This window comes from Mustela nigripes, chromosome 1, assembly GCF_022355385.1.
Source record: "Mustela nigripes isolate SB6536 chromosome 1, MUSNIG.SB6536, whole genome shotgun sequence".
NCBI lineage: Eukaryota > Metazoa > Chordata > Mammalia > Carnivora > Mustelidae > Mustela > Mustela nigripes.
The window spans coordinates 33,405,469-33,432,461 of record NC_081557.1 but is presented as its reverse complement, the minus strand read 5'-3'; the positions used below and the strand labels follow the sequence as shown (position 1 = coordinate 33,432,461).

General features: G+C 40.2%; 1 protein-coding gene and 1 pseudogene across 2 annotated transcripts in view; both read left to right on the top strand.

Moving 5' to 3' along the window:
• The window catches only part of LOC132010818 (L-lactate dehydrogenase C chain), a 45,245-nt gene extending 40,823 nt beyond the window's left edge, over positions 1-4,422 (top strand). For both annotated transcript variants that reach the window (XM_059388719.1, XM_059388710.1), the window contains 2 exons: positions 398-521; positions 4,248-4,422. In XM_059388719.1, coding sequence (XP_059244702.1) covers positions 398-521; positions 4,248-4,412 — 289 coding nt within the window. In that variant the 3' untranslated portion in view covers positions 4,413-4,422. The remainder of the gene's footprint in view (positions 1-397; positions 522-4,247) is intronic.
• A 3,685-nt stretch (positions 4,423-8,107) lies between these two features.
• Positions 8,108-25,065, top strand: LOC132010805 (L-lactate dehydrogenase A-like 6A; annotated as a pseudogene).
• The last annotated feature ends 1,928 nt before the right edge of the window (positions 25,066-26,993 follow it).

Genomic DNA, 26,993 nt, shown 5'->3' with positions numbered 1-26,993 from the left:
TTTTACTTACATAAAGTTACATTGGCACTCTAGTAACAGCTTTAAGTGGTCAGCAAGATGTATATGCTAACCTTCAAGATGATCAGATTCTGTTTGCATACTTAAGCAACAATAAAAAAATTTCCAAAAAAGTTTCATCTTTAGTGCATATGTGCATATGCCCTAGGATTCTGCTTTTATGATAAGAGAAGGGTAGGTTAGTTATTACTTAAATTGAATAATGAAGTTTATGAAAATAGTATATAAACTTCTATTGCCTGTTCATAAATAATTTCTAGAAAAAATCTCTGGGAGTGGCATTGACATATAGGTTACTTCAAATTGGATTTTTGAAAAATAATGTTTTCTCTGAGTTGATTTGCCATTAATTTGATTTTCTTACTTTCTATAACAATAGTGCCTACGAGATTATCAAACTTAAAGGGTATACCTCTTGGGCTATTGGACTGTCTGTGACAGATCTGGCAGGATCAATTTTGAAAAATCTTAGGAGAGTGCATCCAGTTTCGACTATGGTTAAGGTAGGCTTAAATTGACTCTTCATTCATCATCTTTAATATTTGTTGATTCTCTACTGTGTGCCAGGCATTATACAAGACGTTGAGGATATAATGGTGAACAAAAAAGGACCTGACCTCATAAAGTTCAAGAAAAAATGGACTTAATAAAACAATTATAGTAAATATATAATAATAAATTACGATAAGTGAAATGATGGAAAACTACCAAGTATTTAAGAGTATACAAGAAGAGAATTTAAGTACCCTGGGTAGAAGCATGGATAATAGTAAGGGAAGACTTCCTAAGGAAGTCAAATGTGACCTATTCTGAATAATGAGTAGGAGTTCATTTGGAAGGCTGGACTAAAAGTCTAAGCAGAGGGAACACACATACAGAGGAACAGAGGTCAATATAAATAGAGGGCACTTGTGGAGCTTAAAAAAGGGGAGTTTCTGGAATGTAGAGAATGAAGGGAAGTACATGTGAGGCTGGAGAAGCAAGCAGGGTTTGGTACTGAAAGCTTTATAAAAGGATTTGGATCCTTATCATAAAGGCTATGGGAAGCCACCGAAAGAATTCAAGTGAGGGGCGTCTGGGTTGCTCATTGGGTTAAAGCCTCTGCCTTTGGCTCAGGTCATGATCCCAGGGTACTGGGATTGAGCCCTGCATCCGGCTCTCTGCTCAGCAGGGAGCCTGTTTCCTCCTCTCTCTCTCTTTCTCTGCCTGCCTCTCTGCCTACTTGTGATCTCTGTCAAATAAGTAAATAAAATCTTTAAAAAAAAAAAAAGAAATAGAATTTGACTCCCCACAAAAAGCAGAATTACTGTTAGGTGGATGCTTATTTGAGGTTGGTATGCATTAATTAATTTAGTTAAAGATTGTCTTTATTGTGTAGTTTTCTACACGGATGTGTGCATAGGAATGGGGAGGGAAGGTAGATGAATTCATGTGGGTGTAGGTTTTACTTGCTGGAGCATGAAAGAGAGGGTGGGGGAGAAAGTAGAAGGGAGGGATGGGGGAAGTGAGCTTTTGGCTTATACACTTGTTAGTAATGGGTTTGACTTTCTGCTGAAGGGTCACAGACAAAATTCAAGACCTTTGTCCTTGAATGTGATCTACATACAAATGAATAAATTATAAAAAGAAAATGAATAATAAGGACTTTAAGAAATATTCATAAACTGAAAATTAAAACAGGGCAGAAGGTCTTAGTATATGGTGAAAGAGTTACAGGATAAGTCATGGATATGGAGGGATGCTCTAACAAGGTCCACAGTAGGATACTTGGGATGGGGGAGAAGGGGTCTATGAGCTGACGACATCAAGAAGCTGGAAAGAAAGGGGCTTGGACAGTGAAGTCACCAAGGTTAATCACAGAAATCAGAGCCGAGAGGAAAAACTGTGAGCAAGGTTTCAGTCTTTTATGAATGAGATGGAGTAACCAAGAGGTTAGTAAATGGTCATTAGTAGATGAGCCTCAAAAAATAGGGGGAATGTTAGGAGAGTAGGGGCTAATGATTTGAAAGAGACAATGAGTACACAACGGATACCACACACCCCTCCTCTTTTGAGGGTATGCAGAAGATACGGGAGAATAAGCAATGACCCCTAGGGCCCTCCTGAGGCAAGGTCAGGGAGATGTCAAATGCTCTGAGGAGAGACTGAGATTGAGTAATATGGGAATTTCATAGTTCTTATTGAACAAATCAATGGACAAGTTATATTCTAAAAGAAAATTTTGATAAAACATTTGACATTAAGAACATAATCAATCCTGTACTCTTTTCTTTTTATCCCAGTTACTTCAGTTTTATTACTTCACATTTTCAGCAAATAAATAAGGGTATAAAACAGTTTATTTCATATTAATATATTGACTGGATTTTTTTTCCCAAATATATAGGGAATTGTTTTTAAATAGCCATTTCCTCATTTCATGGCCAGTCCAGGAACAAATGAGAGCCAATTTTAGTGTATTCAAGAGTCATATTGTCATACAGTCAACGAGGCATGAAGCCTAAAGAGAAGAAGGGACTAGTAGCAGTCATGGTCAACACATAGGACCAGGCAGGGCCAGGCCCCAGGGGCCAGTGGGATTTCCATCCCACTCAGCAGCCTGCAAATGGCACGATGGGATGGATATACATTCTTCAGTTCTAGTCTGAGAAGCCCCTTCTAGAATAAAGAGAAAGCAGACGGGAAACAAATCCCCAAATCACTAACAGGAAAGCAAAGGGGCTTCCTCCTCAGCCACAGTGGTCTTGTTTCTGATGCCACCCAATCCCCAGCAACTCAAGCTGAAACTCCCAAAAGTTACACAGAGGTGGCAACAGAATGACCAAGGGAAGAGAAGGGAGGGCAAGGTGAGTGTAACTGGAGCTGGAGCCCGGCTGGGAATGGACTGTGGGCTGGTGGTCTGGTGGGGCGGTAGCCTTCCATGGCTAGGCACAGACCAGAGAGGAGGGAATGTGAGAACAGCCTGGCAGGGGCCCTCAGAGGAAGACATGTGGCTGGTGTGATGGAGCTTTTGAGGTTGAGTATAAAGTGCCTACCAAAGTGAGGGAACCGCGCTGGGGTGGAGGAGGTAGCCAGAGTCCCTTTGTGGGAGACTAGAATGAAACAGGAGCAAGGGCCACACCCTGAGATCCTCAGAGACGGTGAGAGGGAAGCTTGGCTGAGTAGCACCTGCGGGCTCTGAGCTGCTGTGGGACACTGACTGGAAGGTACCACTCCAGAGTCAAGGAGCCTCTTCTTTCCCTCTGTGCTAGTTCCCGGTAACTGTTTAATTTTAAGGAAGGAAGGAGGGAGAATGAGACCTTCCCATTGCTGCCTCCAACCCTAGACTGAACCCCAAGGGGTGGATAGGAAAGAACAATGAGTGGTGGAAGGCGGAGGTGTGAGGGGGCCTCTTGGGTCTTCTCTTCCAGGGGGTAGTAGGAGGGTGGCAGAAACAGGTTTGTGGGCATGTAGGCCTGTAAGTTTGTTGCCCAGGTTTGTAATCACCTCCAGAAGCTGCTTCTGCAACCTTGGCTTTGGCTGCAGGAGTGGAGGGAACATCAGGGCTGCTAGCTGGAGGTTCCAGGAGGGATAAGGTTGTGGCCATGGTTGCAACTATTCCATGTTCATCACACGAGGTCCTAGATAGAAGTCAAATGGAGTGGTGGATAGAAGTAGCCAGAATGACAGGGGTACATTCCATTGGTAACTGGCAGGGGAAAGACAAGGGCCCTGCGAGGCACATGAGAGTACCTGTAGGCTGCATTGGAGGCTTCAGCTTTGGAGAATGGAGCTGTCACCTGTAGCATCTGGTGTCTGACTCAGCGGTGGCTCTTGGTGTAAAGGTCTGCTTAAACAAAGCAGTCACTTTCCCAGCCACTTCAACCTTCACTGTTCTCTTGATGTAGTTTACATCCAACACAGGTCGCTTGGTTTTGCAGTCCGTTATCAGATAAAATGGCATCATGAAGGATTGGATGGCATCTTTTCTTTGGACAGAGAAGTGGAACTGGGAAGGTAATAGTAGATGGTGCCTCTCTTGGTGCCTTTGAAGACCTCTGGCATGTTCTTCATGTCCTTGAACACAAACTCTGCAGTCATAGGACGTTAGGATCAGTATTAATTACTCTGCCCACCTCTGATTCTAGTGAGCTCTGTGGTGTCTCTGGTATCCTCTTGTTCTGAAGCTATCTTGCAGAATTGCTTTTCCATATCAGGTTACTGAACAATAATCTAATTTTGCCTTTTAGGGCTTATATGGAATAAATGAAGAAATCTTTCTCAGTATCCCTTGTATCTTGGGGCGAAATGGTGTCTCAGATGTTGTGAAAGTTAACTTGAATTCAGAGGAGGAGGCCCTTTTTAAGAAGAGTGCAGACACAATCTGGAATATCCAAAAAGACCTGGTATTTTAAAGCCTCTTAATGTTTCACCGTTCCATAGAACAGAAGATGTCAGACGTGTATTTTACATTTTGAAAGTATTTTATTTTTTTGTTTTTTTGGGAAAGTATTTTAATCTGATCTGTAAAAAATAAAAAAACACTGGAGACCCATGATGTAAGTTCAGTCCCGCTAGGTTTGGAAAAGGAAATGGTAGATTTCTCTCTCTGAGTCTCTTATAGCTCGGTTCTAATGATACCCAACCTATACAGATGCAAGTTTTACTTCTGAGGTATGTCATATATGAGTTGCCTTCAGATTTAGTAGAATATGTATAACAACCCAGTATAATATAAAATGATTTTTCTCACAAAACAACCAGCGCTTTTTTCTTGTGTCAAAATTTAATTCTTTATTTTTTTTATTTCTTTATTTAAATTTCTTTATTTACTTTACTGCTTCATTGGCTTCATATGTATGATCTTTACTAAGTAAGCACTTAATCCTTAAGACCATGTGTATCAGAAGGAAACAAATAAAATTTTATGGTATAAAAAATTAAACAAAATGTCTTTGAACCTTGTAATATTATTCCAATTCATATAAACCCAAGTAGGGGCACCTGGGTGGCTCAGTGGGTTAAGACTCTGCTCAGGTTGTGATCCCAGGGTCCTGAGATCGAGCCCTGTGTCAGGCTTTCTGCTCAGCAGGGAGCCTGCTTCCCCCCACTCTCTCTGCCTGCCTCTCTGCCTATGTGATCTGTGTCTGTCAAATAAATAAATAAAAATCATTAAAAAAACACATATAAACCCAAGTAATTGATTTGGTGTCTCTGTTGAAACGCCACACCGGAAGTTCAGACCATTTGCTTGTCATTTGTTGAGCGAACTACTGCTACGCTTGCTGTGTTATGGTTATGAGGTCAGTATGGCCTGATTGATGTCCTCAAGTATCTCACAGTACTTAGGGTGCCTCAATTAATTGATTATTGACATACATGTATATGCATGCATACATGTACTTCTGATGTATGTATACACATACACAGAACACATATATATGAAATATTCCTTTCATTTACAACTTAAGGCAGTTATAGAAAATACACAATTAAACAAAAATAAGAAATCAGGACCAAAATAATTTAGAATAGGCTAGGACAGGACCAGTGGGAAAAATTAGAAGACGGTATGCAAGGAAGAGAGTCACAGTTCATACTCTTATTCTTGCAATCTGAATAGTTTTCATTCTAGTCCTCTGCTGCTGAACGTGATTGGTTTCCCATTATTCTGTTCTTTTCCCTTGTTTCAGCTCTTCCCTTGAATGCACAAATAGGGTCAAGAGAGAGTTTAGTTAGGATAGCAGGGATACTGGAGTCTAATGTGGATTTTGCCTTTTTTTTTTTTAATTTATTTATTTGACAGACAGAGATCATAAGTAGGCAGAGAGGCAGGCAGAGAGAGAGGAGGAAGCAGGCTCCCCGCTGAGCAGAGAACCCGATGTGGGGCTCGATCCCAGGACCCTGGGATCATGACCTGAGCCGAAAGCAGAGGCTTTAACCCACTGAGCCACCCAGGCGCCCCGCCTTTTTTTTTTTTTTTTTTCAAAGCTGTTCTTTGTACAACAAATTAAAAACTTCACTTTAGGAAATCTTTACAGATATTGGAAGGGCACCAACTATAGTTTCTACAGGAAATATTCTAGGAACTAGGGGCACCTGGGTGGCTCAGTGGGTTGGGCTGCTGCCTTCGGCTCGGGTCATGATCTCAGGGTCCTGGGATCGAGTCCCGCATGGGGCTCTCTGCTCAGCGGGGAGCCTGCTTCCTCCTCTCTCTCTCTGCCTGCCCCTCTGCCTACTTGTGATCTCTGTCTGTCAAATAAATAAATAAATAAATATTCTAGGAACTAAAACTGTTGTACATTGTGTATTCTCCACAGGGGGAAGTATCACCCCCAGGAGTGTAAAATTGGTTATGGGGGTCGGTTGGGGGAAAAATATTAGATACTACAAGGGTTTCACTCCCTAAAGTTCAACCCTACCAGACAAAATCTTATTCTTCATGTTTTTTCACGTTTTATTTTTAAGTCATCTCTACACCCAATATGGGGCCCAAACTCCCAATCCTGAGATGAAGACCACTTGCTCCATGGACTGAGCCAGCCAGCCACCCCTCTTATTCTTTAATATTTAATTTCATTTTGGGGGTGGGTGGAGCTGAGCGATTGGTCAAGAAAGTCCAAAAAGGCCCTTGAGGGAGAGATAATGAAAAAAAAGTTTGAGAAACACTGCTCTGTTTCTTCTAAAAGAATTTGTCAGAGGTGTGTTATGTATTATGATTCACAAATGAGTTAGAAAACAATTAAGTAGAACGTGGTGGACCAAGAGAACTAGAAGCCTTGGTGTATTAGAAGCCAGACAAGCCTTGGTGTACTAGAAGCCAGACAAAGAGGGGAATTTTGAATTCTGCATTTAACTACTTCATAAATAATAAGTTGAGCTTTCCCATCCACTAGTGGAAATGGTTATCAATTAGCTTTGCCCTGATCAAATTCTTAGGGTTTCATATCTTCTTTAAACCCTTTGCACAGAGGGTTTTAAAACTTTGCCTCTCTCCGCTTTAGCTCACATTTGTGGGTGGTTAAAAGTAGGACACAGCTCTCTTTCTGCAGGAGCTCTGGGGGAAGTTCCCAGTGGAGGGTCAAAAAGCCCTTATTGAACACATCCAGACAAGGTTTGGTTAGAAATAAATTTACTCGAGCTCTCCAGTGGATGAGTTCTAGGTGCGCAGTACTCTGTTTGATAACTGAGACTCTCTAGTTCGTTGTTATCTTTTGCACCTCGTACCCTTAGAGCCCAGGAGCCTCCCTGAAGCCCGTCAGCCCTCCCCTACGCAGGTGACAGGCGCAGGTGCAGTCCATCAGAGCCTGCCTCCTGGCCTCATTTGCTTCAGGTGTGCGAAAACTCCATGAGGCCCACACGAGCTGGACGCGGCCTTGCGCAGCCTCAGTAGCCTGCGGTTTTCACTCATGCAGCCTCAAACAGTTCTACCATTTTCCTCCATTCTTTTAGTCTGCCTCCCGAGGTAAGCACTTATCTTTATGACCATGTATATCAGAAGGAAACAGAAATAAAATTTTAGCACACAGCTCTCTTTCTGCAGCAGCAGAATGAGCGCAGCCCTGAGCTGAGCTGCCGGGGTCGTGCCTACCAGCCGGAGGACGGGCGCTGCGGGAAATCATTTCTTTTCTCTGAGGCTGGCTCTGTGTCCCTTGCAGACCGCACACACATCCAGGTCAGGGGTGGCTGGTCCTTCACCTGTGCGAGTGTGGCTGGAAGTACTTCATGGGGGGCCGTCTTCGGCTGGAGCCTAGGGAGCCTGGGCTCACTCCGGGAGCTGAGAGCTGGGCTAGGGGAGGAAGAGGTGTCCTGACTGTTGTATCATTTTTGGTGGAGTGGCCCCTTTGCCTTCACTCCTCCTGAATTCCTCTTAACTGTACCACCCTTCTCTCCATCCCCCAACACCCTTGTTTTGCCTCTTATATGTTGGGCTGCTGGCCAGAAACCACCCAGCTTCTTTGCCAGCCACTTTTGTTGTTGTTCCCTTTGGGTCTACAGCACCTCTTTCTCCACTGGGACCCAGGCGTTCTCTATAAGGGGTCTCTCACGGTAGGCCAGTTCCAATTCTGGAAGTGGCTTTGCAGTTTCTCCTCACTCTTAAGTTTCCAAGATGGTGACCATCAAGGGTGACCTACCAAGAATTTCACTTCGGAGGAGGCTGCTCATCACAGTAGAATCCATTATAGCAACTGGAGTCATTGGTATGGGCTGTGCAATCAGCATCTTAGTAAAAGTCAGTTATGTGCCCTATGCCATAGGGTTAGAAAAGTTTCGTCCTTTGGATATAAGGCTACTGCATATGGTTGTGAAGGTTTTAACCAGTTAAAGGGGGTGAGTGGGGGCCCTATCCAGTCCCTGCTGGTTTAGTCCAGAGGAAAAGATGCACTTTTCTAATTGTTTCACCCAGAGGGGGTTGCTTTTTCTAGTTTTTATGATGGTATCCTCTGTGTTAGAATGTTCACATTTCACTTTTGCTCCTGTGATAACAGTATGAAGGACCCCTTCGTTTGACAGGGAAACAGCTCACACACACACACAATGAAGAAATAGATGGTAGGAAAAAAGTGTACAACCTCTCTATTGTGGTGGGTGACCTACTAGTACCAAACACAATAGTCCTTTTCCTTTAAAAATCTCCTGCTTCTAAGTCTCAATATTTCCCTTCTTCCTTATCCATCTAAGGTGAGTTTTAGTGTTTAGTTCTTAGTATTGATGTGGCAGATAAAGTTAGCTTCCGGTTAAATGTCTAGACACAGGACTAAAAAGATTCTGAGCCCTTTCTAAGAACATCAAACCCTGGTTTGACTCCGTAATGTTTTAGTGAATAGTAATAAACCCTTGAAGCTATGCTTTGTTTTTATTAATGGAATATCTATAATTTCCTTAAGCTACCTTCCTATAGCCTTTAATCCTGGGATGATTACTGAATTTAAAGGATTGGCCCCAGGTTTCATCTAGATGACATAAGTATCCCTAAGGCACTAAAAACGTCAGCCTCTGTCAGCTGCAGCTCCTAGCAATCATGAATTCCCAGTGACTCGTTTTATCCTATCAACTATAATGTCTTTATCAGCGATGTTGTCATTGCTAATGAAAAATCAACATACATGAAAACCAATACATTTGTTGTCAACATCAATATTAATGAAAACAGTGTTCTTTATATATGTTATCTAAAAAAATCGCAAAAAGTAATTATTAGTTTTGTTTTACAAAGGGGGACAAAAGGCAAGTTGCATGAATAGATAAGTATACAGATAATATGTACAGAAAAACTTGAAGTAAAAGATTTATTTATTATCTCACTTTGAAGGTCCTTTTCGGGAGGAATTGGGCCCTATCCATAAGAAAAAGGTAACAGTCACAATCTCCGAAGAGCTTGAATTCTACAATGCTGACAGCTGTAGTATTTGTATGTCTTAGAAAATGTGGAGCACGATACCCTACAAAGTCTTGGGTTAAGGCTCACTTTAAACTCGTCCTCTCCTGGCCCTAGCCTTGGCAACTTCTTTCGTTCAAGGAGGTGGTGATACTTTTTATTTTTATTTTTTAAAGATTTATTTATTTGTTAGAGACCGTGTCAAGAGTGTGAGCAGGGGGAGGGGCAGAAGTAGAGGGAGAGAATCCCAATGCTAAGGGTAGAGCCCGACCCAGAGCTCCATCCCAAGACACTGAGACCATGACCAGAGCCTAAATCAAGAGTCAGGTGCTCGACCAACTGAGTCACCAGAAGCCCCACAGTGGTGGTGATATCTTAAATAGCTCCTTGCTGATAAGGAAGAGTTGTCAGTAGGAATTATTACTTTATCATCAGAAATGTATGATACAAACCTAGGAAAGAAACAACAGTGTTTTTTAAAATTACTCAATTATACCACAATACATAAGCTTTCACTACTATAATGTGATATCTACGAGGGTGGGAATCTTTATTCCATTTATTGTTGTATCCCAAGTCTAGAATCATGCCCAGTGTAATAGACAGTAGTGGAATGAAGGAATAAAAGCCAAATTCATGTTAAGAGGGAGAAAGTACTTGAGGCACCTGGGTGGCTCAGTGGGTTAAGCCTCTGCCTTCGGCTCAGGTCATGATCCCAGGGTCCTGGGATCGAGCCCCACATCAGGCGCTCTGCTCAGCGGGGAGTCTGCTTCACCCCCACCCCCCACCCCCCACCCCACCGCCCACCACCGCCCACCTGCCTCTCTGCCTACTTGTGATCTTTGTCAAGTAAATAAATCTTAAAAAAAAAAAGGGAGAAAGTACTGGATAGCATAGAGTGTGGATATTCTACCCACCTTCATTTCTATAAATATGGGAAGTGTCCAGAGAGATTGAATTAAAATACTTTTTTTGTTGACTTTATTTTCTTAGACCTTATTTTTTAAGGAAGTTTTAGATTTACAGTAAAATTGAAAACATAGTACAGAGTTCTATCTTTACCTCACACCCGGTTATTAACATCCCATGGTACATTCGCCATAATTGATGAGCCGACACCTGTACATTGTCATTAACTAAAATGATGGGTAATGTATTACCCAGATTTCCTTAGTTTTTACAGGATGCCCTTTTTTCTGTTCTAGGATCCGATCAAGAATACCACATTAAATTTAGTCATCATGTCTCTCTAGGCTCCCCTACACTGACAGTTCCTTGGACTTTGTTTTTGATGACTGGCAATTTTGCGGATTACGAGTCAGATATTTTGTAGAATGCCTCTCTGTGGTATTTGGTATTTTTCTCATGGTTAGATGGGTTACGGATTTTGGGGAGGAAGACACAGATTTAAAGTGGTATTTTGTAACCACATTGTAACCAGAGTACATACTTGTAAACATGGTTTATTATGGTTGATGTTGACCTCAGTCACCTGGCTGAGGTAGTATTAGGTTTCTGTACTTAAAGTTACTCTTTTTTCTCCTTTTCCACACTCTGCTCTTTGGAAGGAAGTTTCCAAGTGCAGCCCGCACTTCAAGGGCGGGGAGTTATGCTCCCTCTGAGAGTGGAATGTCTGCATAAATTATTCGGAATTCTGCATGGGAGATTTGTTTCTCCCACCTTATTGATTCATTTGTAAATATCACTATGGATTCATGGATTTTATTTTATGTTTTGGGTTATAATCCAATAGTCTTCATTGATTTTGTCTCTCAAATTTTTGCATCTGTGGCCACTGGAAGCTTATTCAGTTCACTACTGTATGCCTCTGACATACCTGTATCATCGACACTGGGCTTTTGTTTTGAGCACTTCCTTACTTTCTGACACTATGTTTTAGCTTCTTCATCTTGTATATTTTCTGGTCCAGGCCCAAATCAGCCTGTTTTCCAAGGATCCCTAGTTCCTGTTATTGGAGAATGGTATTATATAAACCAAGATCTGGGTGCTGGGTGTGCTCATTCCTACTGGGGTAACAGTACATTTAAAAAAATTAGCTTTTCAGGGGCACCTGGGTGGCTCAATGGGTTAAAGCCTCTGCCTCCAGCTCAGATCATGATCCCCGAGTCCTGGGATCAAGCCCCGTGTGGAGCTCTCTGCTCATTGGGAAACCTGGTTCCTCTTCTCTCTCTCTCTGCCTGCCTCTCTGCCTACTTGTGTTCTCTGTGTGAAGTAAAAAAAAATTGTTTTTTAATAAAAAAATAAAAATTATCTTTTCAAAGATAATTTTATTGAAACTATATAAATCTGCTACATACTACTACAATCACTGAATAATTCAGAGTATTCAGAAAGCACTGACATATTAAGTAGCAACATTTCCCTTGTGATAGTTTAGACTTCTAAGCTAATCAGGTATGGTGTAGTTTTTTTTCTTTTTTTTTTATTGTGTTATGATATTGTTTAAAATTTAAAGTGCTTGCCGTTGGATTTCCATTAATTAGAATAAAGTAAAATATCCAACAGTATAAGTTAGACTCATATGCTTAAATACTTACGTACTTACATACTTACACTTTATATTTATATACTTAAATCATAGATGTGTGATTATTTCTAAGTACTAGAACAGTCATTTTCAGTGAAAATTTTAGTTATTTAAAATTCATAAAAATCTGTAGTTTTTAAAACATTTTCTCAAAAAATAATACATTTGCAGGATTACAAAATAAAAATAACATAAATAGATAGATATACCTGGTGAAGTATATATTTCGTCTAGTTTCCTTCCAGCCTTTCCCCAACATCTGCTATAGGCACCTATTTAAATTAGTTTCTTGTGTATCTTCAGGTGTTTCTTTTGCAAATACAAATACGTTATTTTCCCTCTTTCTTACATATAAAGTAGCAGGCTAGAAATATATAGTACTGATGAGTTTTTGCAGATAATACCGCCTGATTATAGAACCATAAAATTTTATTAGAGTTGGAAGGGGCCTTATATTTTCTTCCATTTATTTAAAAAACAAACTGTTGCTGAGCTGTTGTGTGTTAGGTGGGTGCTAAGCACCACAGTGGAGATGAGTAAACATTTCCTGCTCTCAGGCGCTCAGAGACTGATGAGAAGCTTCTTCTACAGAAGTCCTGCTTTGTCACTGTGCAGCCTCAGCCTCGATTAAAGAGGTGTTCCCTACCTTCAGAGACTCTCCTATTTATGAAACCGTTTCTGTTGCTTTCCTAATTGTGAACTAAAACTTCGTTTGTAACTTGTATTTCATCTGGTTTGGATTTTTATATCATGACATGTTGAACATACTATGTCTCCTCTGAGTCTAATAACTCATAAGACACACATAGATAGCTGGTATGAGAATTTTCTTTCATTCTCCACTTAATTAAGAGGTTTACTCCCTCCCCCTGCTTTTGACTAATTCTTTTATGGCTTGAGTGGTGAAGTTGCCTTTGTGGACGTTGATGAAGGCAAGTTGACTGGCGAGACAATGGCTCTTCAACATGGCAGCCCTTTCAGGAAGATGCTCAACATTGTTTCTAGCAAAGGTTAATGTCATAGTTAAGTACTATAAATATTCTAATGATACATGAATAAATAAAATCATTCTTTTATCTCCCTTTATAAAGATTTAGTTCTTTTTTTCTTTTAAAGATTTATTTGAGAAAGAGAGAGAGCACCTGCATGTAAGCATGAGCAGGGGGAGGGACTGAGGGAAAGAGAGCAAGCGAGCAAGAGAGAGAGGAGGGAGGCTCCTTGCTGAGCATGGAGCCTGATGTGGGGCTTGATCTCACAACTCTAAGAACATGACCTGAGCTGAAATCAAGAGTCAGATGCTCAGCTGGTTGTTCCCCACTCTGTATACTCATAATATCATTAGGTTTTACTTCCATTTGTTTTCAGGGTTTCCTAGAGCACCAGACTGATTTCCTGTGAGCAGCAGTAATAGCAGTTAAGCAGCTAAGCACTTTATGTACATTATTTAACCCTTAACTCAACTTTGCGAGGGTTTACAGATGGTGCGTCTGTGAACTGAAGTTAAAGTGAAGTAAGGATTTGAACCCAGTTCTATTTGACTCAAAAGCCTAAGTTCTTTTTTTTTAAAAGGATTTTATCTGAGAGCAAGTGAGCAAGTGAGTATTCATGGGGGGAGAGGCAGGGGTGGAGGGAGAAGCAGCCACCCACTTGAGCAGGGAGCCCCGTGCAGGCTCATTGCGGGACTCCATCCCAGGATTCTGGGATCATGACCTGAGCTAAAGGCAGACGATTAACTGACTGAGCAACAGGCAACCCTGTTAGGAGGTTTTTAAAAAATGTACAGAGGGATGGGTGGGTGGCTCACTTGGTTGAGCATCTGCCTTCAACTCAGGTCATAATCCCAGAGTCCTGGGATGGAGCCCACATTGGGGGCTCCTTGCTCACTGGGGAGTTTGCTTCTCCCTCTACCTGCTTCTTGGTCTCTCTTGCTCTTGCTCACTCTCTCTAACAGATAAAATCTTTTTTAAAAATGTGCAAGAAAAACTTCAGTAATTTTAGTAAAACTTAGTGACATCTCTTGAATCTAAAAGGGTGCTATGGCATAGTAGATCTAAGGAAGCCAACTATTCAATAAACAGTGTGGTGATGGAGCCTAACAGAAAAGGTGTTAAGGGTGCCCGGGTGGCTCAGTCATTAAGCGACTGCCTTCGGCTCAGGTCACGATCCCAGGGTCCTGTGATCAAGGCTCAAGGCCCACATTGGGCTCCCTGTTCGACAGGAAGCCTGCTTCTCCCTCTCCCACTCCTTTTGCTTCTGTTCCCTCTCTTGCTGTATCTCTCTCTCTGTGTCAAATAAATAAAATCTTAAAAAAAGAAGAAAAAGAGAAAAGGTTAAATGTCAGATGTTTTCTTCTATAATGTATTTTCTATTCAAATCTTTCCCCAGTTTACCTTGTCACTGCAAACTCCAACATAGTGATTATCACAGATGCATGCCAGAGAAAAGGAGAAACATGCCTTGATTTAGTCCAGCGAAATGTGTCCATGTTTAAATTAATGATTCCTAGTATTATCTAATAGAGTCCGTGCTGTAAACAGATTATTGTTTCTAATCCAGGTCAGCTTTGTTTTGATTGTTCACTGAAGAATTTTTGTGGGTTGGGTTTAACTTGGTAGAAGAAAATATTTTTTTAAAGATTTTTTTTAATTTAAAAAATTTACTTATTAACATATAATGTATTATTAGTCCCAGGAGTACGTGTCTGTGAATCGCCAGGTTTACACACTTCACAGCACTCACCATAGCACATACCCTCCCCAGTGTCCATAACCCAACCACCCTCTTCCTATCCCTCTCCCACCAGCAACCCTCAGTTTGTTTCATGAGATTAAGAGTCTTTTATGGTTTGGGTACACCTGGGTGGCTCAGTTGGTTAAGCAGCTGCCTTCGGCTCAGGTCATGATCCCAGCGTCCTGGGATCGAGTCCCACATCGGGCTCCTTGCTCAGCGGGGAGTCTGCTTCTCCCTCTGCCTCTGCCTGCCATTCTGTCTGCCTGTGCTCGCTCTCTCCTCCCCCCATCTCTGATAAATAAATAAAATCTTAAAAAAAAAAAAAGTGTTTTATGGTTTGTCTCCCTCCAATCTCATCTTGTTTCATTTTTTTCCTTCTCTGCCCCTCAAACCCCCCACGTTGCATCTCAGCTTCCTCATATCAGGGAGATCATATGACAGTTGTCTTTCTCTGATTTACTTATTTCGCTCAGCATAATACCCTCTAGTTCCGGGGCACCTGGGTGGCTCAGTGGATTAAGCCTCTACCTTTGGCCCAGGTAATGAATCTTAGGGTCCTGGGATCGAGCCCCGCATCAGGCTCTCTGCTCCTCGGAGAGTCTGTTGGGTTTAGGAGAGAAAAATCAAGACTCCCAGTTAAGACATGTTGAATTTGAAATATCTGAAGACAACCAGGAAGAAATATCAAACAGGTAGCTGATTGAGTCTGGGGCTCAGGAAATATGGGCTGGCATATTCAGTCAAATTACTGTATTTTAAAGTCATTTGGAGTAGGTTTTGTCTGCAGGTACAACAAAACTGAGTACATAATGTTTATTCATTTCAGTTTTGATATCGAGGAACTGATATTTATTTATTAAAGATTTTTATTTGAGAGAGCGAGAGCATGAGAGTACCCATGAGCAGTGGGAGGTGCAGAGAGAGAGGAAGAAGCAGGCTCCCCGCTGAGCAGGAAGCCTGATGCAGGGCTCCATCCCAGGACCCCGACGGAGATCATAACCTGAGCTGAAGGCAAACACTTGACTCACTGAGCCACCCAGGTGCCCTGAGGAACTGCTATTTAAATTTTGTTCGATAATTTTTTGTTTGATAATTTTATTAAATATTTATATGACTACAAGAAGTCTAGCTTCTATCTCTGTCCTCTTTTCCCTTCGCCTCCATTTAAAAAATAAGTAGCCATTAACAGTTTTTATTGTTTAAAAAACATTTTTTGTTTCTATGTACAATTTTCGCCATCCTCTTTTTTTTTTTTTTTTTTAATAAATATTTTATTTACATACTCTCCAAACCCAATGTGGAGCTCAAACACACAACCTCGAGGTAAAGAGTTGCACGCTCCGCCAGCTGAGCCAGCCAGGAGCCCCTCCAACACCTTTTTAGTTTAATAACCTGTCATAAAGATCAGTCCATAGTATTTAGAAATGTATCAGTTGCTGTGGCTTTGTGGTAAGTTTTGAAATCAGGTGTTAACTCCTCCAACTTTGTTTTTTTTTTCAAGATTATTTTGTTTTTTTTCTGAGCTTTTTGCATTTCCACATGAATTTTAGAGGCAGTTTGTCAATTTCTGCAAAAAAGCCTGCAGAGACTCTGTGGTTTTGGTAGTATTTCCAGCTTGACAGTCATAAGGCTTCTGATCGATGTCTTCCCATTTATTTATCTAGGACTTCTCTAATTACTTCCAGCAATGTTTTATAGTTTTCAGTCTACAAATCTCCCACGTTTTTAGATGTTTAGATTAGTAGGTTTTAGATAATAGGTTCTTAGGATTTTCTATATATACATCAACATGTCTGTGAATATATTTTTTTATTTTTCCTTTCTAATCTGAATGGCTTTTCTTTCTTTTTCGCATAACTGCCTCGATAGAACATCTAATAGAGTACTGCATAAGAGTGGTGAGAATGGGCAACCTTATCTTAGTTCCCAATTTAAGGATAATGTTTTTCATAAATGCTCCTTAGGGACATTCCCTTCTATTCCTAGTAAGGGTTTTTACCATGGATGGGTATGGGATTTTGTCAAAGGCTTTTTTTTTTTTAAAGATTTAATTTATTTACTTGAGAGAAAATGAATGAGCTGGGGTGGGGAGGGGCAGAGGGAGAGGGAGAGGGATAAGCAGATGCCCCACTGAGCAGGGAGCCTGATGCGGGGCTCGATCCCTGGACCCTGGCATCATGACCTGAGCCAAAAGCAGATGCTTAACTTAGCCACCCAGGCACCCCTGTCAAATGCTTTTTGTCTCTTGAGACACTCTTTTTGTTTATATTATGTATTTTTTTTAAAGATTTTATTTATTTATTTGACAGAGATTACAAGTAAGCAGAGAGGCAGGCAGAGAGAGAGGAGGAAGCAGGCTCCCTGCTGAGCAGAGAGCCCGATGTGGGGCTCGATCCCAGGACGCTGGGATCATGACCTGAGCCGAAGGCAGAGGCTTTAACCCACTGAGCCACCCAGGCGCCCCTATGTTATGTATTTTAATACATAATAATACATTATAATGTATTATGCCACTTGATTTTTGGATGTTAAGCCATAACTTAGTCGTTATGTATAATGCATTTTAATGCTGTTGGATTTGGTTTGCTAACATTTTGTTGGTATCCATATTTATATTCTTGAGGAAAAAATGTTTTTCCAGAGGGGTCTTTGTCTACCTTGGGTAATAATGTCCTCCTAGAATGAGTAGTGAAGTGGTCTCTTTCTTTCTTTCTGGAAGAGTTTGTGAAGACAGGAATTGTTTGAATGTTTAGTAGAATTCCCTGCTGAAGGCTTTGCTTTTGGGAAGATTTCCCAGTTACTGGTTTAATCTCTTCTTCTTGTATGTCTATTCGGATTTTCTATTTGAGCATTTTCAGTAGTTTCTGTCTTTCTAGGAATTTACCCATTTATGCAAATTATCTAATTTGTTGGCTCATAGTTGTTCATAATATTCCCATATTATTTCTCTGATGTCGATAGTGATGATCCCCTCTTTCATTCCTGATTTTAGTAATTTGATTCCTTCTCTTTTTCGTGGTCAATCTAGCTTGGCCAGCCTAGGTTTTTCAATTTTGTTTTCAAAGAACACATCAATCTTTTCAAAGAACACATTTGTGATGTCATTAATTTTCTCACTGACTTTCTATTTTGCTTCATTTTAATTTGCATCCTAATCTTCATTATCTTTTCTTCTCTTTCCTTCAGGTTTAGTGTGCTCTTCTTTTTCTTCTTATTTTTTTTTAAGATAGAAGGTTAGGTTATTGACTTGAAATCTTTCTTGTTTTGCTGTAGGCATTTATGGGTAGTGATTTTCATTAAGCTCAGAGAAGCTGCATCCCATACATTTTGGTATACTGTGTTTTGGTTTCATTTGTCTCAAGTATTTTTAAATTTTTCTTAAGATATTTTTTTCTTTTTTGAGGAGCAAGAGCCATTTTTTTTTTAAGATTTTATTTATTTATTTGACAGACAGAGATCACAAGTAGGCAGAGAGGCAGGCAGAGGGAGAGGGGGAAGCAGGCTCCCTGCTGAGCAGAGAGCCCAATGCGGGACTCAAGATCCCAGGACCCTGAGATCATGACCGGAGCCGAAGGCAGAGGCTTAACTCACTGAGCCACCCAGGTGCCCTTTGGGGATGTTCTTCTGAAGTACCATTTTAATTTCTTTGTTTTTAACTATGGTTTTTGAGGGTTTTTGTGTTTTTAGTGGTTACTCTTAGGGTTACAATATACAGCTCAACACACCATGATCTACTTCACATTTTTGCACATTTAATTCTAACAAAATATAGAAACTTTGCTCCATTATAGCATCAGCCCCTCACTTTCGTGCTATTATTTTGTATATTACATTTATATATATTACAAAATCAATAATATGGTGTTACAGTTATTGCTTTATATACAATTATTGCCTTATATACATATAATTGTTGCTTATATAAAGCTATATATTGCTTTATATATATATTACTGCTTTATATAATCTTACGTCTTTTGTAGACACAAGAGAAGAAAATATACATCTTTTTTCATTAATTAAGCTTTTTATATTAACCTTATTTTTTCGTTTCTGGTATTCTTCTTCATCTAGATTTGAGTTATTGTCTGGTATCACTTCCTTGCTCTACTCCAGCTTCTTTCTCTTCTCTCTCCTCTTGGTTGTTATTGTCAAATCCCTTTTATCTCTGTATCTTGTAGGCCCAATTATTAAATTTTATGATAATTTTTTTGTGTAGTTTTAAATAAGGGTGTGTGTATACACATTTTAATACATGCATATTTATAATTATAAATTATATATGTAATAAAATGTATATACAAATAAGAAGATCTATATAAGAATAATTTTTTTTACAGTTGCTACATATCAGTATTATCAGTGTTTTTTCTTTCTTTCTTTTTTTTTTTTTTTTTTTTTAAGATTTTATATATTCATTTGAGAGAGAGGCAGAGCACAACCAGGGAGACAGGCAGAGGGAGAGGGAGAAGCAGACTCCCGCCGAGCAGGGAGCCTGATGCGGGGCTCGATCCCAGGACCCTGGGACCATGACCCAAGCTGAAGGCAGACACTCAACCCACTGAGCCACCCAGGCGCCCCTTTATTTCTTTATTTCAATTTGAATTGCTGCCCGGTATTACTTCCTTTCAGCCCAAAATAACTTCCTTCAGTATTTCTTGTAAGGCAGGTTGGCTGCTAGCAGTGAATTCTCACTCTTTATTTGGGAACATCTCTATTTTGCCTTAATTTTTGAAATACAGATTTGCTAGGTTGAGAATTCTTGATGGAGTTTCTTACAGCACTTGGAATATCATTCATCTCTCTTGTGGCTTCCATTGCTTCAGATGAGAAGTCAGCCGTTATCTTCTTTTGGGTCCCTTGTATACAATGTCTGCTATCTCTAACATTTCTCTTGGCTTTAACAGTTTGACTATAATGTCTGACAATCTCTTTCAGTTTATCTTACTTGCAGTTCCATAAGTTCTTGCATGTGCAGATAAGTGTTTTATCAATTTGGGAAGTTTCAGTCATTATTTCTTCAAATAATTGTTGTGCTTCTCTCTCTCCTCTTACTGGTTTTACAGTAATGCGTATGTTGGTGTGTTTAGTGGTGTCTCACATGTCTGTTCTTTTTTCTGTTCTTTAATTTCAGTAGTTCATGGGTTATCAAACACTATCTCTTAGATAATTTTACCATCTCCAAATAAAGACTTGTTTATTCTTTTTTTTTTTTTTTTAAAGATTTTATTTATTTATTTGACAGACAGAGATGACAAGTAGGCAGAGAGGCAGGCAGAGAGAGAGAGAGGAGGAAGCAGGCTCCCCACTGAGCAGAGAGCCCGATGTGGGGCTCGATCCCAGGACCCTGAGATCATGACCTGAGCCGAAGGCAGAGGCTTTAACCCACTGAGCTACCCAGGCGCCCGAAGACTTGTTTATTCTTTTTTTTTTTTTTTTTTAATTTATTTGTCAGAGAGAGAGCGAGCGAGAGCGAGCACAGGCAGACAAAGTGGAAGGCAGAGTCAGAGGGAGAAGCAGGCTCCCCCCCCGGAGCAAGGAGCCCGATGTGGGACTCGATTCCAGGACGCTGGGATCATGACCTGAGCTGAAGGCAGCCGCTTAACCAACTGAGCCACCCAGGCGTCCCAAGACTTGTTTATTCTTAAGACATTTATCTTTTTCCTGTCCTATTGCATTAGCTAAGAGAATCTCCACTATGGTGTTAAATAGGAACACTGGTAGTGGGTATCCTTGTCTTGTTCCTGACTTTTAATAAAAATGCTTCTAATTTTTCTTCATTATGGATAATGTTTGTTTTGGATTTTCACAAATACCTTTTTGAGGTTAAAGACATTTCCTGCTTTTCCTAGGTTGTTGAGTTTTATTTTTTTAAATCTTAAATGGGCTTGGAATTTCATAATCTTTTCTTTCTTTTTTTTTTTTTAAGATTTTATTTATTTATTTGACAGAGAGAGATCACAGGTAGGCAGAGAGGCAGGCAGAGAGAGAGGAGGAAGCAGGCTCCCTGCTGAGCAGAGAGTCCGATGCGGGGCTCGATCTCAGGACCCTGGGATCATGACCTGAGCGGAAGGCAGAGGCTTTAACCCACTGAGCCACCCAGGCGCCCCTCATAATCTTTTCTATAATTCAAATAATCATATGTCTTTTTTCCTTTAAATCTCATGTGGTATATTAATATATTTTCTGATACTGAACTGTCTTTGCATTTCTGGGATAAACTCTACTTGGTCCTAAAGTATTTTCAAAGACCCCACTTAATTATATTTGTTAATATTTTATTTAGTACTTGTTGGCATCTATGTAAATAAGTGATTTGGGTTTATTATTTTTCTTGTGGTCTTTTCTTAGTTTTGATGTCAGGGTTTTACTGTTTCTCCCAAAACCTTTTTGTTATCAAACAGGTTGCATGAAAGAAGAATGAGCTGTTCCGTGAAGTTTTAATAAAATTCATCTGTAAAACAATTTGAAATGGCATGGGGATAGATTTTTGATTTTTTGATAGTTCATTAATGTATATTCGTTTATTCAAATTTTCAATTTCTTTAGTCATTTTAGGAAGTTTTCTAGACTTGATCATTTCATCCAAGCTTTTAAATGTACTGGCATGTATTTCATATTTTATGAGAAGTTGTATCCTGCTCCCCTCACCACAATCATGGCTCCCAGCCTCAAGGTGATATATTAGGACATTTTTAACCTCTCTATCTGTGGTTACTTCTGTTTCTTAATATTATTTGTCTGAGATATTGCCCTTTCCCCTTCTAGTTTGGCTAAATATTTTTCTAATTTTAAGCTCCCTCCCCAACAACTAGCTATTTTATTGGTAGATTTTTTTTTTTAATCCTAGTATGGTCTGTTCTTTACTTCCTTTTACTTTATGATTAATAACTTGTCACTGATTTTATATTTGTTTTAAAGATGCATATGAGAATATAAATTTACTAGAAGGTACTTTTTTGGGAGGTTTCTGTGGTATTTTTAGGGTTAACCACCTCTTTGAAATCTAGTAAGGCTTAGTTTGCTATCTAGTTAATTGATGGTGTTTATAAATGTTCCCTATGTATTTAAGAGAAAAAATAACTTTATTGGGCATGATGATTTTTCTGTAGTCACAATTCATTTTATTTTTTACTAAGTTACTACTAATTCCTCCTGGTTTTTAATTATTACTGATTTAAGCATATTAAAAATTTCCACTGATTATGAATCAGATTCACCTTGGAATTCCTAATTTTTCTTCATATAATCTGAGGCCATTTTATTAATTGCTTCTAAGTTCATGGTTATTATATGTTGTTGGATTGTTTCATATGCCATGGAGTATCTCTATCCCTATTAATGCTTTTTTGTTAAAAATTCCATTTTTGCTATTACTACAGCTATACTGACCTTTTGGCTTATCATTACCACTTTTTAAATTCATTAAGGAAGAAATTCTGATAAAGCTTATAGTTTAAAATAGTTCACACACCCAAACCATCAGGCTTCACCAGAAGTTTTTCCTTTTCCTACTGGGACTAAGGCCTGATTATGTTTTGCTCAACAGTGATATTCTAAGATCTATGCTTCTGTTCCCACCTTAACTGACATTTTTGCTCTAAATGCGTTATTCTCTGAGGAAAACTATCATTTAAAAACTTGATAAGGGAGCATTTGTTTACTGATGTTTGATTTTTTAAGGGTGGGGGGCAGAGGGAGTGAGCGAGCAAGAATCTCAAGCAGGCAACACGTCCAGTGTGGAGCCTGACCTGCGGCTAGATCCTTATCGCCCTGAGATCGTGACCTGAGCTGGAATCAAGGTCAGATGCTGGGGTGCCTATGTGGCTCTGTTGGTTAAGTGGCCTCCAGCTCAGGTTCGTGAACTCAGGATCCTGGGAATGAGCCCGTCGGGCTGTCTGCTCAGCGGAGAGCCTGCTATTCCCTCTCCCTCTGCCTGCTGGTGCTGTCAAATAAATAAAATCTTATTTAAAAAAAAAAGATGCTTAATCAACTGAGCCTCCTAGGCACCCATTTCTCAAAATTTTTTATGGAGTGAACCTACTACTGTGTTTTTTGCACAAAGACTATGTAAGGCAGCAACAAAAAGCTTTTATTTAATTTATTTATATTGGGTATTGTTGGAATTGGGGTATAGTTGGAATTGATAAAGAACCCTGTTTTTTTAGATTTACCAGTTTTAGATAAACCTAAAAAATGTATCATGTTAGAGAAAAACATTTTCTGACATGAACTCATTTTCTCTTAAGAACTTTTTCTTCTCCGTGGATACCTTAACCTATGTAGCCTGGAAGTTGAGTGGGTTTTCCAAAACCCGTGTTAGTGGCAGTGGCTGTAATCTGGACACTGCCTGTTTCTGTTTTCTGGGCAGAGGCTTGGTATGCATTCTGGAAGCTGGAGACTCAAGTGGTAAGCCTGAAAGCACCACTGAGCTGTGCATTCTCCAAAGATATTTAGACAATATTGATTGTATAGTTATTTCATCATGAAATAACATAGTTTGAGTGGGGGGAAAAGGACTTATTCCCCTCTAGGCCCTTTTACACTTAAACACTGTTTTAATAATAATCTACCAGAAAAACCAATAGATTTGAAAAAAGTGAGAATGTTACTATAATCCTACGTTGGGATTAAAAGACTTTCTTAATGCAGCGCTGAATAACATGATACAGTTTATATTTAACTTGGCACACTCTAGAAAGGTCAGTGCAGTAAAACAAGTAACGTGAATTCTTAAAGAATATTTATTTATTGGGCGCCTGGGTGGCTCAGTGGGTTAAGCCGCTGCCTTCGGCTCAGGTCATGATCTCAGGGTCCTGGGATCGAGTCCCGCCTCGGGCTCTCTGCTCAGCAGGGAGCCTGCTTCCTCCTCTCTCTCTCTGCCTGCCTCTCTGCCTACTTGTGATCTCTCTCTGTCAAATAAATAAATAAAATCTTTAAAAAAAAAAAAGAATATTTATTTATTATAGAGCGAGTGAGAGCTTGAGCTCAGGGGGATAGGGCAGAGAAACCTGAGTGGGCTTGTGCTGAGTGCAGAGCTCGACACAGGGCTGGATCTCACAACCCCGGGATCATGACCTGAGCTGAAACCAAGAGTAGGACACTTAACCGACAGTGACAACCAGGTGCCCCATGAATTCTTCATATTAACTGAAGAACATTATAGGAAAGACAAATGGTGCTGTGGTGATGGTAATCCTTTTTTTTTTCAGTTTTTCCTAAGAACCCTTGAAATCCATTCAGATAAAGCTTAAAACTTATCTACAGTTGGAAGTTTAAAACTAACTTTCTTGTGTGGAGAATCTCTGGCAAGATGATAGAATTATGGGCCCTATCCTTAGAGAGATCTTAGTTTAGCCTATTTTGGGCAGGATATAGACATCCGAATTTGATAATTCCGTTGAACATTCCTATTTGAAAGCCACTCACCGCAACTGTAACAGTTCTGCTAAGGCTTAAAAAAAATGCCCTGTTTACACAATACCATGTAGTAAAAATACTTTGGCGCCTTTTTCTTAGTTCCTGTGTAGAGTGGAGTGAACATTGATGGGGTCTCTCTGAAGGATCTGAACTTAGACACAGGAACTGACGAAGATCCCGAGCAGTGGGAAAATGTCCAAACAGTTGCCAGGTAATATGCTCATTTTGCATTTTCAGTCCCTGGAGTTAGATGTGAGCCTGAATTCTACCAGGGAGATGAGACTAGCTCCCCTAGGTATACATTGTTTTATTTCCCACACTTTTCATTGGCTCACCAGATTATAAATTCTTAAGCAGTCAGGGACCGAGTCTGTCTTTTTCTGAGCCTAAACACAGCAGGTACTCACTTGCTGACAATATATTATTTTAAATTTTATAGTCTGTACTGTTACTGGTAAAATTGATATCCGTATTAATTTCTGTATCTCTATACTTACCCTCATAACTGTTTAAATGACCAACTGCTGTAAGAAAAAATTTTTTTAAAAGATTTTATTTATTTGACAGACAGAGATCACAAGTAGGCAGAGAGGCAGGCAGAGAGAGAGGAGGAAGCAGGCTCCCTGCCGAGCAGAGAGCCCGATGCAGGGCTCGATTCCAGGACCCTGAGATCATGACCTGAGCTGAAGGCAGAGGCTTAACCCACTGAGCCACCCAGGCGCCCCTGTAAGAAATTTCTAGGGGAAATTATTGATGGCAACACTTCAGTTCTGTGACATTGTCAAGATAGGTTGCCAGACATGGATGTTCAATGACATTTCTTCTGAAGTTAACTTCTTATGTTCATGATTTCTTTTAACTCCAGAGTGGTTCCGAGATGATTAAAAAGAAAAGATATACTTCTTGGGGGGTTTCCCTATCTGTAGGGGATTTAATGGAAAGTATTTTGAAGAATCTTAGGAGACTATATCCAGTTTCCACCATGAGTTAGGTAGGATGTTCATATTTGAAAAATTATTTAACATTACCACAAAACAGGGGTAAAAGAGGATCTGTGAGGAACAATTAATTTTTTTTAATAAATATTTTATTTATTTATTTGGCAGAGAGAGATCACAGGTAGGTAGAAAGGCTGGCAGAGAGAGAGAGAGAGAGGGAAGCAGGCTCCCTGCTGAGCAGAGAGCCCGATGCGGGACTCGATCCCAGGACCCCGAGACCATGACCCGAGCCAAAGGCAGCGGCTTAACCCACTGAGCCACCCAGGCGCCCCAGGAACAATTAATTTTTGAGGTTGATCTTGTACAAGCATCTCTCTTTCTGAAGTCTATTTGCTGCTGAAGAGACTGAGAAAGGGGTGGTGGTGGTGGTAGAGGAACTTACCTTTGTAGACCTTTGTCCTGGTATTTATTATTCAATTACATAAAACTAAGTTTCTTTGCATGTTTATCTATACAAATATCTGGTAACATTGCGAAACACTGTGGGTAGGTCTTGCACCATTTTGAGATATTCTCTAAAAGTTCCAGTTATGTCCAATGAAGAGAAAAAAGAAGCACTAGTGGGCGCCTGGGTGGCTCAGAGGGTTAAAGCCTCTACCTTTGGCTCAGGTCATGATCCCAGGGTCCTGGGATAGAGTCCTGCATTGGGCTCCTGGCTCTGTGGGGAGTCTGCTTCTGCCTCTGACTTTCTCCCCTCTCATGCATTCTCTCACTCTCAAATAAATAAATAGATAAATAAAACCTTAAAAAAAAAAAAAAAACAACCAAAAGACTAGTAACAGAAGTGTTAGCAGTTAGTCTCCTGGAGAAGGTAAGTTGAGGCCTGGGTAAAACTCCCCCGCTAGTCTGAATATGACAGGCTAAAGCAAAATGGAATCAAATGATTGGGAATAAACTAAGAGGAATTTTGAAGGGATTCCCTGCTAGGAAGTGACATGGGGTAAGGAGGCGGCTAAAGGAGAGTGGTTCCCAGCAAGCAGGACCAGAGCCTGGGGCCCGTGGGGAAAGATGGCCGGTGTATTAAATAGTAAATATGTCTAACCATCTGTTTTACATTTTTCTCTGTCCTGTTGGTCTATTTTTCTGCCATAATTCATACCACAAGTCTGTTAAATACTCATTCACTCAGCGACTGCTGTTTTTGATGTTACAGACCTTTGTAGGAAGAGGAGGGAATGGAGGGAAGGGCAGGGGTAGGAGAGAAAGGGAAGGAAAGGAAGAAATAATTATTATTATTTTTTAATATTATATTTATTTATTTGACAGACAGAGATTACAAGTAGGCAGAGAGGCAGGCAGAGAGAGAGGAGGAAGCAGGCTCCCCGCTGAGCAGAGAGCCCGATGTGGGACTCGATCCCAGGACCCTGGGATCATGACCTGAGCCGAAGGCAGCGGCTTTAACCCATTGAGCCACCCAGGTGCCCTGGAAGAAATAATTAAGCCTTTAATTTCAGGTCCTCTATGGATAAAAGAAGTATTCCTTAGTGCTTCTTTGTGTCCTGCTCATAAAGGTAAAGCTAACCCCTGAAGAGGAGGCTTGTTTGAAAAAAAAAGTGTAGAAACTGGGAAATTCAGAAGCTCAAGCTTTAAAGTTGCTTAAAGCTTCCATTCTGAAGTTAAGGAAGGAAAGATGGTAGTTATAGGATTAGATATGTCAAAATTTTGAATAAACCTGAATTCCTTAATGTGGAAAAAGGGGGCAACACCGAGTTCTCTATTTAGCTCTCCAGCTGTTTGAGCATCCAAATGTTGGATGATACTTCGTGTTTCTAGTTCCTGTATGACTGCAGTTCGTGCCTAGGTGTAGGTGTTAGACACACACACCCCACTTGGTTCAAAAGAATGATGTGTGTATACTGTGTTCAGAGATTCTGATCCTTGTGTTCTGGCTGGCTGATATGTTCACTGATACACTATAAAA